Source organism: Electrophorus electricus, chromosome 20 (assembly GCF_041902795.1).
Source record: "Electrophorus electricus isolate QZ-2024a chromosome 20, ASM4190279v1, whole genome shotgun sequence".
Classification (NCBI taxonomy): Eukaryota; Metazoa; Chordata; class Actinopteri; order Gymnotiformes; family Gymnotidae; genus Electrophorus; species Electrophorus electricus.
This window is the reverse complement of record NC_137516.1, coordinates 5851928-5864402: the sequence shown is the minus strand read 5'-3', so window position 1 is coordinate 5864402 and position 12475 is coordinate 5851928. Positions and strand designations below refer to the sequence as shown.

Below are 12475 nucleotides of genomic sequence, written 5' to 3'. Positions count from 1 at the left end.
TGCTTCACTCATCTTCCAGTTGCTCATGTTTATGACTTGATTATGAGCGTTTATTACATCTCTATAGTCTTGCAGTATTCCGTAGACATTGTGTGTGTGCGGGGGGCGGGGGTCACCTACCCTTTCTCTGTTGCCATTTTGGGTTTATTCATTTCTTGTCACCCACATACAGGTCTGACTGACTGGAAAAAACAAGGTAAGAGCGTCAATATTTACACGTATAAAGTGTAATCACTGGTTACAGAGTGTATTACACCATGTCCTAACGTAACACTGTAGCAGGCACAACCACCGTTTAATGCTGCTAGAGGAAAGCAAACAAAACAAAAAACAAACCCAAACAATATTTAGGTAAAAGATTCACACACTAAACCTCTAATATAGCCTGCTAGCTACATAACTGCTCGAGATATCAGATTTTGCTTATCTTGGTTCCAAGTAATTCTACAAAATTTGGGTAATCTGAAAAACTGCAATTCGTGCAGATATTTTAGTCAGAACTGTTAATAAGCAACTGGCTAGCTAGATGGCGAGGTTTGACCAGCTATACCAGAAGAGCCAGTGGAGAAATTAAAATGCACTGCAGTGACGGATGATAAAGAAAACCCGTAGCTAGCTACTCGAAAATTAAACGAATGCATTTTTATTTGATCTGACAGTTATAACAATTGTCATAAACGCTGAATGTTATTTGACTGGATAATATAACGCTAAAGTGCTAGGTAGCTAGCTAATTTCCAACGAGCTAGCCAGCTAAAACAATAAAACATGTCAGTTGCACCTGCCTTAGCGACTGGCTAACATTAGCGAGCAAATGTAACACTGACAACGCGGACCAGAAACATCAACTGTCGAACTTTGTAAAAAACACCTAATGACAGACTAAGAGCGACTTATTTACCTTTAAATCGTGTAACAGTGCTCCATCTGAGCATAACAGCTCCTTCCTCCGTGTTATCCAGCGACTACCTACTCCCTGCTACTTCCAACGCCCCGATATAATTATTTACTAGCTATCCATCTAGATAACGCTAGCTTCCTAGGGTGCATTCCGGATCCCAAGACTTTGCGCAGATGTTTCGATCTTAAAGTCGTGCTCATGCAGCATTTCCGAAAACGATGGCTTGAAGATCTACGAATATGGGTGTACTCCCGTCACTAACAGCGTAGCTACGCGAGAGTCAAGGTAACCGAAGTCTTCTGGGAAATGTAGGAATTTACAGCCATTTAAACACATTGGAACCGCACACGAGAATTCGGTGCGTGGCAATAGTAAATATAATAATTGTTTAATAACAGACAAACATATCTTTGGCCTTGACACAGTTATTGGAAGAGGGCTATAATGTTCATGCACTTAATGTTTTGATTTTTGTGGAACTGTCATTCCCATGTTGCAACTCGAATATGACGACATTTTTCCAGCGCCCGGTAGAAGCGTTGGTGAGTGGTTGCAGCCGAGAAATTCTGTAGGCTAATTTAGGAGGTATTTAACGTCTACACTTATGTAATTGTGTTAACACCAAATAGTAACTAATCGCGTTAAGCATTACTGTCGGTGATGTAGCTAATATGTGTAGTTACTTAATAAACTAACTGTTACTCGCAGTGTGGTAGCTGCTTGCTACCTAGCGACTGTATGTGAAGTCCTGTGCACACAGAATGACAGGACACACAGCTAGCTAGCTGGCTGGCTAATTAGCTATCTAACCAGTTCATCCTAATTAGCAAACGTGTTGACTGTCTCATTCAAGCGTTTCGTTCCTTTGTTTAAGAAACATTCTTGCCCGTGTTGTCCCTCAATGGCGCTCTTTTTCTTTTGTTTTTTTTTTAAACGAAGTGAAATTTATTCTCTATCTGCCTACATTCCGAAACAACTAACGCTATGGTGTTAGCTACCTATCTACCTACCTACCTAGCTTGATGCGTTTGCACAGCGGTAGCTGTCACTGTTTTATCTTAGATAACATTTACTTACGTTTCGCTGAATTGGAGTTGTCACCGATGTGCCTCAGGTCAGTGACATCCATAAAGACACCGCAGAACCGGTCAAGTACCATGAATTGCGAAGTGTACGGTGATTAAAGTTTTTCGGTGGTTAAAGTTAGGGCAATTGTCAAACTTGTGTGGTCTGGTGCCTTTGAGCGCCTCAGAACCCGCATAAAGCTTTATACAGCGTGATACCAAACTAGGCATTATTTTATCCTAAATTCCAGCTATTTTAATAACTTTGGCTGTATGCCCTGGACTATTTAAATTACAACTCCACCCGTGAATCCAGAGCCAATTTTTGTTTGCAGTAACTCCTGTCTTCAATTCCATTCTACTTTTAATCCACCGTGTGCCTTAAGTATTTTTAGACATGTTTTTGGAACATCGTTTTCATCGTGATGTATGATAAAAAGTAAATGTTTCATAAACATAGATTCTCAGTTCAGTGTTTGAGGTCACTAGGGGTATAAAACACATTACACTACACAAACAATGGCTTTATGATATCAGTGTAAGGTTTCCTCATTATTTGATATGCGTTAAAGTGAGGGTTGGTGAAATAAGATTTGAATCGCTATATTATTGTTTTGTGGCATTAACAACTGCACTGCAGGCTTTGGTTATGACCTGCATACTTCCTCTGTTGGCAGCCGTCTCCATGGTGATGAAGTCATCTGTTGAAGAGGATGAAGGGGGGTGGGGCCTCGGAATCCCAGAAAAGATGAGGAACAATGCCGACTGGGTGGACATCACCCAGGATTTCAAAGGGGCCTGTAAAGGTGTGTGTGTTTGTGCGCTTGCACATGTATGGGTGTGTCTGTTAGTGCTTCGCTTGATATTTACACAGGAGACATAAACATAGTAAATTATTTAAATAATGAAAAAGAAGCTTTATCTCCTCTTCTGTGCCTTGTACAAGGTAATGGATCAGGCCTGATTTAGAATGACTATTTTTACTGAACAGACCCAACTTGGCTATAGTACTGTGCCAGCTGTTTGTTGTTATTAGAGCCAACTGGGATTTCATTGACTCTCTCAGGATGTAAGTCTCTCCCTCTCCCACAATAGTTTTTTCCACTGAGCCATCGGGGGAAAAAAGCATTTTCTGAATATTTGTGGTGTGCTCATCCAGGCAATGCAGAAGATGCAACCCAAACAAGTAAAAAGCATGTATATGTAAGAAATACTCAGTGTCTCAGGTGAAAAATGTATAGAAAAAAGGCAGGAAGCCAACCCGAGTATCCAACTGAAACGTTTAATGAAAACGAACGAATATGAAACCAAACATCAAAGTGCACTAACCTTAATAAAAGGAGCCAACGTAATATACGATGACCGACAAGTGGTCATACAAACAGAACAGGCTTAAATAAACATGATCATATGATAACCCCCACCTTGTCAACCACCGTGACACTCCGATGTAATCATTTAAGCTGTTGTACATGTAAGCACTGTCTGGAGCTGTGTTGGATTCTACAGAGCCCAGTGGTTTCATTTCTGGGGGTTGAAGATTTTCCAGGCTGTAGAGTTTGAGAGAAACAGGGTTGCGAGAATACTTAGCTGCTGACTCTTTGCAAACATACAGCCTTTGTGAGCAAGTTGAGTCCTGAATTCAGGCATTTTGTAAGAATCTTCCTTGAATGTGAAATTGTCTGGGGAAACGGCACTCAAAACTAGCTTGTACTGTGCTGTGACCATGTTTAAAATACAAGAAATGAGCTAATAATATATGTCTTAGCAAGCAAATACTAACTATAATCAGTATAGGCAGCTATATTATACATGATTGATTGGTGTGAAATTGTTTAATTCATTAAGCCATTCCTTCCATTTGAAGTGAAGCTAATCTTTTTATTTTGTCCAAAATCAAAATAAAATTCTTTATTTGCTTCTTCACTTATGCAGAACTGAAACTTGGAGAACTGCTCCATGACAAGCTGTGAGTATCAGCCATCCATGTCTGTAACAGTTTCTTCCAGAGAGCTTTGCAGACTAGAGGCACTCTGTCCAGATCAGAATACTGTATAGTGGAAACATCGAACGCTTATTGCACTTGCAGGTTCGGTCTGTTCGAGGCGATGTCGGCCATCGAGATGATGGACCCAAAAATGGACGCGGGGATGATCGGGAACCAAGTGAACCGGAAAGTTCTCAACTTCGAGCAGGCCGTCAAGGTCCGTCTTCGTACGCTCTTCTGTAACCGCACGTCGAGAAGGCCCTGCCATGCCCTTGGGTTTTGATTGCTGTTCTTGGGATCCTCATGGTTGTGTTGCTCTCTCTTGGTAGGATGAGGCCATCAGAGTGAAGGACCTGTCCCTGCCTGAGCTGATCGGAATTGTGGACACCTGCTTTTGCTGCTTGGTTAGCTTTCTATTTACAGTTTTACAGTTTCCATGTATGTTGCTTGCTGTGCTTTGTTTTCTTTAAATTGAAATACAGCTTTTTTAAATGTGCAAAATAATATACCACATCTGCAGAATATGAAATATGCAACATTGCTCTTGAATTGGGAAATATCTCTCTCTCTCTCTCTCTCTCTCTCTCTCTCTCTGTCTGTCTGTCTGTAGATCACATGGCTGGAGGGTCACTCTCTGGCGCAGACAGTCTTCACCTGTCTGTATGTGCATAACCCTGAGCTGATCCTGGACCCTGCCCTCAAAGCCTTTGCCCTCGGCATCCTCAAAGTGTGCGACATCGCCCGCGAGAAGGTCAACAAGGCCGCCGTGTTCGAGGAGGTAACAATATTTACCGGCTCTCCTTTCTGCTGCCACGTTTTTGCCTGACTCCGTTTGAATCTGACCGGCCGTGTTTCTGAACCTTCAGGAGGATTTCCAGGCGATGACCTACGGGTTCAAAATGGCCAACAACGTGACGGACCTGAGAGTCACAGGTAGCGAACGGCCTCTGGCGCTGGAACTCATCGCCGTAGCGTTCCTGCTGCATGTTTCCACTTGCGTAACGTGCGTTTTCCTTTTTCTCCCTATCCGTTTGCCATAGGGATGCTGAAGGATGTCGAGGATGAGCTGCAGAGGAAAGTGAAGGTATCGTTATAAAGGACCACTGCCAAACCCTGCAATACCTTCTCCAGTGATGATGAACCTGACATGTTTTTCATATTCCAACTCTCTCTCAGAGCACCCGCAGTCGGCAGGGAGAGCAGCGAGACCCTGAGGTGGAGCTGGATGTAAGAGCAATGTGATGGTCAGAAATACTTTTGGTACTCTGATGTTCGGTGCAATGCAACTCACATAGCACATGTTCTCTTTCTCTTCCTCTCTGTTCTCAGCATCAGCAGTGCCTGGCTTTGTTCAGCAGGATTAAATTCACCCGCCTCCTGTTGACTGCTCTCATTTCCTTTACTAAAAAAGAGGTGCGAAATGAGCCATTTATGGGCATGTTAAATGGTTTGGAATGGGTGAAGGCTCTGATTGGTTGATGGGTTGTGGGCTTGGCTGCAATTTCAGACGAGTGCTGTGAGTGAAGCCCAGAAGCTGATGAGTCAGGCAGCAGACCTCCTGCCCGCAATACACTCCACCATCCAATATGGCATCCAGTCACAGAACGACACCACTAAAGGAGGTATTACACATATACAAACAGACACACACGTGCAGCCATTGAACACAGCATTTAGTCATAGAAGGACAACATAAAAGGTATCACGCACGCACACACGTGTCTATATCACACACGTTTATTTACATTTACGGCGCTTAGCTGACGCTTTTATCCAAAGCGACTTACAATTATGAGTGAGTACAAGTTGAGCAATTGAGTACAAGTTGAGTACAAGTTGAGCAATTGAGAGATGTCCTTTATCAGCTGTTTGTGTAATTCAGAAGCACTTTGCTTGCACAGCTGATGAAAGAAATGTTGTGCACATCACTACAGTTTTGAATATCTGTCTGTCTATTGATTTAATAGCAATATCACACAAGACGAATGCTGTTTCACTGAATACCAGCACAGATATGATTCATGTGAGTTGTAGGCAAAAGGCTCCAGCTGGTCGAAATAGCGGTTATATAAATATATAAGTGTGTGTGTGTGTGTGTGATATAGGTAGTCAATATTATGGTCAAGTACATGAGGTTTCCAGAGTTACTTCATTAGCAGTACAAGCAAAGTGCTTCTGAAGTGCTAGGAGGTGAAACCAGCGTTTAGGTTAAAGTAGATGTTTAAATCATAACATTCATTCCATGGGGTTCTCAACTACAAAGAATATAGACAAGATCTTTTTCTTTGATTTTATAAATTCATTGCAACCATAGCAACAACTGGCAATACAAACAGCCATGTCATTACTGCAAGGCCATTAGCATAGCAATGCCTTGTCACTGAAAATGACAAATCGTTCATTCTGATGGTCGGAAGGTGTTCCACAAAATGGTCAGCAGGCCTTCTCTTGGTTTTGAGGTAATAAAAGAGTGTTAACAGGCAAAAGAGGCCTAACATTGCATTAGACATATTAATAACGTAAAACATAAAGGAGTATAGAGAGTCTTTCTCCTTTTAGGGCAGAAGCCTCCGCAGGCTTCAGCAAAGGCTGGGTAGGCTTTGGTGTACCTCAGGGTGAGATATATGACCTCTCCACCAGGCTCAGGATGGTACAGAAAAACAATCTTCTTTAGGACAAGGTTAAGAGAAGTCTTCTCTTGGAATTTGGTGGTAACGGGTTACAACTGGTGCTGTGTGTTGAATGTCAGTTTGCATATGCTGACTAATGTATGGTTTGGATATAATGGTGGTGAATGCAAACACTTATGTAAAACGGTGGGGTAAATACATAATCACTTCTGACCAATGTATAAAAATGTGGGTTCTTTGATCATTAGACATTCTCCGGAGGGTACCTCAATAATGCTTGTTAAGGTTAACCTGCAATAAAAGACGGACCAGCTATTTTCTTTAATTCTGAAGTGTGCATCTTTATTTTCTATGTGAATGTTTAACTTTACAACTAGCTGACTGGGGATTTAGGAAGGACTAGTAACACTGGTTAACTCTCGCACAAGTAATACAGCAGACAACTCTGAGTAGGAGCGGGTCCTTCTCTGCTGTTATTTTAGTGGATTTGTTAATTTACATTTAGCACATGTAGAGAGGTTGTAGGATGGAGACTTTATACGTCTTTATATCTTTATATTTTGTTCTTTCTCTGAACACACGTCGTATTCCCCAGACCATCCCATCATGATGGGCTTTGAGCCGCTGGTGAACCAGCGCCTGCTGCCACCCACGTTCCCACGCTACGCCAAGATTATCAAGCGTGAGGAGATGGTCAGCTACTTCAGCAAGCTGATCGAGCGGATAAAGACCGTGTGTGAGGTCATCAACACCACCAACCTGCACAGCATCTTGGTAAGGGGGCGAACTGGTCTCAGAAATGCATTCGTACAGTAGCTGAAAGGAATGCCATTTTACTTTACATCTTACTTTGTGTGTGTATGCGTGTGTGTATGCGTATGCGTGTGTGTGTGTGTGTATGCGTGTGTGTGTGTGTGTATGTGTGTGTTTGTGTGTGTGTGTGTGTGTGTACACGTATGTTTGTTTTTCAGGATTTCTTTTGTGAATTTAGCGAGCAGTCCCCTTGTGTACTGTCAAGGTCTTTATTACAGGTATACAGCTCCCATCCATGCTTAAATCACTGTAATCCAGGTAGGCGAAGACACCGCTAGCCTGCATTACCACTGTAATCCAGATAAATACTGTATAAACATATTCAATCTGTACACAGTCTGTACTGTGTAGAGCAGATGTATTCAGTCTGTACCTGGGTGAGTCATTGCATTCTGTCATGTTTTTTATGTGCTGTTATTAATACTTTTGGGGTTTTTGTTCATTTGTGTAGACTACATTTCTGATTGACAATAAAAAAGTGTTCGGGACTCACCTGATGCAGGACATGATCAAAGATGCTCTTCGCTATTTTGTCAGCCCGCCTGTTCTGTCCCCAAAGTGAGTGGGTGTGTTGCTGGGAGGGTGGGTGAGTGTTGGTGTGATTGTGACTCAATATATTTGCATATTGATGGTGACGTGTTGAGATTGTGTCTCAAGCACAACTTTGCTGTTGCTGCCTGGTGTTAACTGGAGTTACATCTGCAGGTGCAGTCTGTATAATAACCACCAGGCCAAAGACTACATCGACTCCTTTGTCACTCACTGCTCTCGGGTATGCCTGTAACTACACCGCAACAACCTGTGCTACAACTTCAACACGAAACATATATACTATATTGCCAAAAGTATTCACTTGTCTACCTTCACACGCATATGAATTTGAGTGACATCCCAATCTATGGATTAATATCCATCCTTTGCAGCTGTAACAGCTTCAGCTCTTCTGGGAAGGCTTTCCACAAGGTTTAGGAGTGTGTTTATGGAAATCAGACACTGATGTTGGACCAGAAGGCCTAGCTCTCAGTCACAGCTCTAATTCATCCCAAAGGTGTTCTATCTGTTTAAAGTCAGGACTCTGTTCAGGCCAGTCAAGTTCTTCCACACCAAACTCGCTCATCCATGTCTTTATGGACCTTGCTTTGTGCACTGGTGCGCAGTCATGTTGGAACAGGAAGGGACCATCCCCAAACTGTTCCCACAAAGTTGGGAGCATGAAATTGTACAAAATCTCTTGGTATGCTGAAGCATTAACAGTACCTTTCACTGGAACTAAGGGGCTAAGCCCAAATCCTGAAAAACAACCCTACACCATAATCCCCCCTCCACCAATCTACACTTGGCACAATTAAGGCAGGCAAGTACCATTCTCCTGGCAACCGCCAAACCCAGACTCGTCCATCGTATTGCCAGATGGAGAAGTGTGATTCGTCACCCCAGAGAACACATCTCCACTGCTCTAGAGTCCAGTGGCGGCACACTTTACACCACTGCATCCATCGCTTTGCCTTGCACTTAGTGATGTAAGGCTTGGATACAGCTGCTCGGCCATGGAAACCCATTCCATGAAGCTCTACGCACTGTTCTTGAGCTAACCTGAAGGCCACATGAAATTTGGAGGTCTGTAGCGATTGACTCTGCAGAAAGTTGGCGACCTCTGCGTATTATGCGGCTTAGCATCCACTGACCCCACTCTGTCATTTTACGTGGCTTACCACTTCGCGGCTGAGTTGTTGTCATTCCCAGTTGCTTCCACTTTATTATAATATCACTGACAGTTGATTGTGGAATATTTAGTAACGATGAAAATTCATGACTGGACTTGTAGCACAGGTGGTATCCTATCACGGTACCACGCTGGAATTCACTAAGCTCCTCTGTGACCCATTCTTTCACAGTGATTGGAACACCTGAATTAAATTATTTGGATGGGTGAGCGAATAATTTTGGCAATATAGTGTAGTAACTGGAGAGTGAAATGGTAGAAATGTAATATCTATTGCGGCGAATTGTTTCCCCAGCCGTTCTGCAGTCTGATCCAGATTCATGGCCACAACAGAGCTCGCCAGAGGGACAAGCTGGGTCACATACTCGAGGAGTTTGCCACCCTGCAGGATGAGGTAGGTGTGGGGGTGGGGGTGTGTGTAATATAACATCCACCTTTACATATCTGTTGGGCCTGTAGCTGATGTCCAGTTGTACTTCAGCCATGCAGAGTTGCCATATGCCTTGCATTACACTCGTGGGGAGACATGCGGAGTTGTAGCTGATGTTGTGTGTTGTGATGAGGCTGAGAAGGTGGACGCAGCTCTGCACGGTCTGCTGATGAAGCTGGAGCCTCAGAGGCAGCACTTGGCCTGTCTGGGCACCTGGGTTCTCTACCACAACCTGCGCATCATGATCCACTATCTGCTCAGCGGCTTTGAGCTCGAGCTCTACAGCATGCACGAGTATTACTACATCTACTGGTGAGTCTCATCTACCACTCCAGTGCTAATGCTACTGCATGAGTATTACTACATCTACTGGTGAGTCTCATTATACCACTCCAGTGCTAATTCTACTGCATGAGTATTACTACATCTACTGATGAGTCTCATCTACCACTCCAGTGCTAATGCTACTGCACAAGTACTATTACATCTACTGGTGAGTCTCATGTACCACTCCAGTGCTAATTCTACTGCATGAGTAGTACTACATCTACTGGTCAGTCCCATGTACAACATTAGTTATAATACTACTGCATGAGTACTACTACATCAAGTAACCACTACATTACCAAAACTCTAAGGTATCATACTAGTGTACTATGACAGCTATTAGCTACTTCTACCACATTATACTATAGTACAAGTACTGGTCAGTCTTTGAAATATTATATTTATTAAGATTATACTACATTATTGCGCAAGTACTAAATCTAGTTGTCTGTCATCTACTGTAACTATAAAATAACATTAAACAAATCTTACAGTATGCAGCAGTTACAACAGTAATATCCCTTGTAAAATTCCTCCAATGTAATGGTTGTATTAGGCTGTTTGTAAGGTGTGTGTGTGTGTGTGTGTGTGTGTGTGTATAAAGTGCATGCTCTTGTGTGTAACTTGAGTGCAGGTACCTCTCTGAGTTCCTGTACGCGTGGCTGATGTCAACACTGAGCAGGGCAGACAGCTCCCAGATGGCGGAGGAGCGCATCGTGGAGGAGCAGCAGCAGAAAGGACGCAGCAGCAAGAAGAGCAAGAAGAAGAAGAAAGGTATCACCCCCCACTCCAGCCCATTGGTTGGTAGGAAAAGGGGCGGAGTCGGAAACTCAGGCAGCACTCTGGAGAACTGGTAATGAGGTTAAAAGATGCACGTATGCGGTTGTTCGGTAACTGTGGTTGGCTCCCTGCTCTCTCCTCAGCTCGTCCTCTGGGCAAAGAGATCACCATGAGCCAGGCCTACCAGAACATGTGCGCTGGCATGTACAAGGTAAACCCTGGACTGACACACACAAGCGCTTAATCCGTCCTGCTAACCAAGTTCTTTATAGTCCAGCCTTCTTGATGAGTCCCTCCTCGGTCCGTACAGACCATGATAGCGCTGGACATGGACGGTAAGGTCCGAAAGCCTCAGTTCGAGCTGGACAGCGAGCAGGTGCGCTACGAGCATCGCTTCGCCCCCTTCAACAGCGTGGTCACGCCCCCCCCGGTGCACTACATCCAGTTCAAGGTACCAGGGCCCTGCTCCAACCCCACCCCAGACTCCACCGCCGCTCTTAGCTCCAGAGTACCACAAATGCTGGATGTGTCATCATGCGACTCTCATTTTTGGGCAGGAAATGTCGGACTTGAAGAAATACAACCCCCCGCCGCGCTCAGCTGACCTGTACACAGCCGCCAGCAAGCACTTCCAGCAGGCCAAACTCATACTGGAAAACGTCAGCAGCCCTGATGCCGAGGCAAGGCCTGCGTCCAGTTCACATGCATAAAGGCACAGTTCACCCAAAAAAGCTGATGAGGCTAACATTAACTGGAAGTTAATGGTGACCGGTTAGCATAATCTTCAATGCAGAATGCTAAAACCTGCCCCTAACAACTTCAGCACCGTGGTCCCTCTGTTGGCATTTTGGGTGAAACACTCCTCCACAAAGACACACATGGCAGAAATGCATCGCTGTTTTAATGCTGAGTCAAAATGCAAGCATGACTTGGCTAGCATAAAGCAGCTCTTCCCTGTCCGCCATGCAGTTTCATTGCAGACTACCATTTTAAACTACTAAAGATGGAAACGATGTCTCTTTGTGTCATAATGGGTTTTTTTTTTCCCCTCGGGGTGGTCTAGGTGAACCGTATCCTCAAAGTGGCCAAACCGAACATTGTCGTGATGAAGCTGCTAGCAGGAGGACACAAGAAGGAGACTAAGGTAGGGTGACGGCATTGGCTGTTCCACAGCCACCTCCTGTCTTTTCTCTAATGCATCATGGAATTCAGGTTTTATTGCCGTGAACAAACACAGGAACATGGTGAACTACATTATTTTTTTCAGGCCCTTCCTGAGTTCGATTTCTCTGCGCACAAGTACTTCCCCATAGTCAAAATCATCTGACTCCTTCTAGTGAAGGTCCCCCGCGCCTCACAGCCTGAGCTCTCCAGGTTCATCTCCCCCTCCTGAGCTCTGAGTCATGGAACCGCAGGGTCCACATCCACCACACCACTTTACCGTTGCACGAGCAGGCGACAGGGCTCCGTTTTCTTCACAGTACGACTTAACTGATTACTCAAAGGTTACTCAAGATGACTGGGAATTTGAGAAGGCAATTCGTTTTGTGACTGCAAGTATATAAAAGACCCTTTTGTGTAAAAGTCTTCTGATGGAGTTGATGGAACTGGTTATGTGGAAAGGCTTCTGTAGACTTTCATGTTTAATTACCAGTGTTTTACTCAGATGCATGTGACATTGGGGGGGTGCATATGTCGGTGTGTCTTTTCCATAATTTGCGTGTATGTAAATTTTTGTTACTTTCAATTAAATTGTCATCTCAGAACACAACCTTTTTTAAATAAAGATTTTAAAATTTAAAACCAGTGAACATCTTTCA

The 12475-nt window shown here is 43.8% G+C and overlaps 2 protein-coding genes across 6 annotated transcripts in view; one reads left to right on the top strand and one right to left on the bottom strand.

Annotated features, from left to right (window-relative positions):
* The window catches only part of agtpbp1 (ATP/GTP binding carboxypeptidase 1), a 19698-nt gene extending 18639 nt beyond the window's left edge, over positions 1-1059 (bottom strand). For both annotated transcript variants that reach the window (XM_035536212.2, XM_081703164.1), the window contains exons 1-2: positions 902-1059; positions 121-182 (exon numbers count right to left, since the gene is read on the bottom strand). In XM_035536212.2, coding sequence (XP_035392105.1) covers positions 121-152 — 32 coding nt within the window. In that variant the 5' untranslated portion in view covers positions 153-182; positions 902-1059. The remainder of the gene's footprint in view (positions 1-120; positions 183-901) is intronic.
* naa35 (N-alpha-acetyltransferase 35, NatC auxiliary subunit) lies at positions 176-12475 on the top strand. 4 transcript variants are annotated; one of them, XM_081703165.1, is made up of 23 exons: positions 176-196; positions 2643-2771; positions 3901-3934; positions 4055-4169; positions 4282-4356; positions 4563-4730; positions 4819-4885; positions 4993-5036; positions 5129-5179; positions 5282-5365; positions 5460-5574; positions 7178-7356; positions 7554-7613; positions 7847-7953; positions 8101-8167; positions 9414-9512; positions 9682-9860; positions 10510-10649; positions 10799-10866; positions 10966-11106; positions 11213-11335; positions 11719-11799; positions 11923-12475. In XM_081703165.1, the coding sequence occupies exons 2-23, from the start codon at positions 2651-2653 to the stop codon at positions 11980-11982; spliced, it is 2178 nt and encodes a 725-aa protein (XP_081559291.1). In that variant the 5' UTR covers positions 176-196; positions 2643-2650; the 3' UTR covers positions 11983-12475. The 4 variants fall into 4 exon arrangements, with proteins under 4 accessions (XP_081559291.1, XP_035392410.1, XP_035392411.1 ...); XM_035536517.2 differs by lacking the exon at positions 176-196 and adding an exon at positions 1311-1443; XM_035536518.1 differs by lacking the exon at positions 176-196 and adding an exon at positions 1412-1486.

Excerpts from the sequence above, each read along its gene's own strand:
- naa35 (XM_035536517.2), top strand. The coding sequence starts at position 1,392 with ATGTTGCAACTCGAATATGACGACATTTTTCCAGCGCCCGGTAGAAGC. Across the intron at positions 1,444-2,642 it reads AGCGCCCGGTAGAAGCGTTG|CCGTCTCCATGGTGATGAAG; the intron begins GTGAGTGGTTGC and ends CTCTGTTGGCAG. Across the intron at positions 4,886-4,992 it reads GACGGACCTGAGAGTCACAG|GGATGCTGAAGGATGTCGAG; the intron begins GTAGCGAACGGC and ends CGTTTGCCATAG.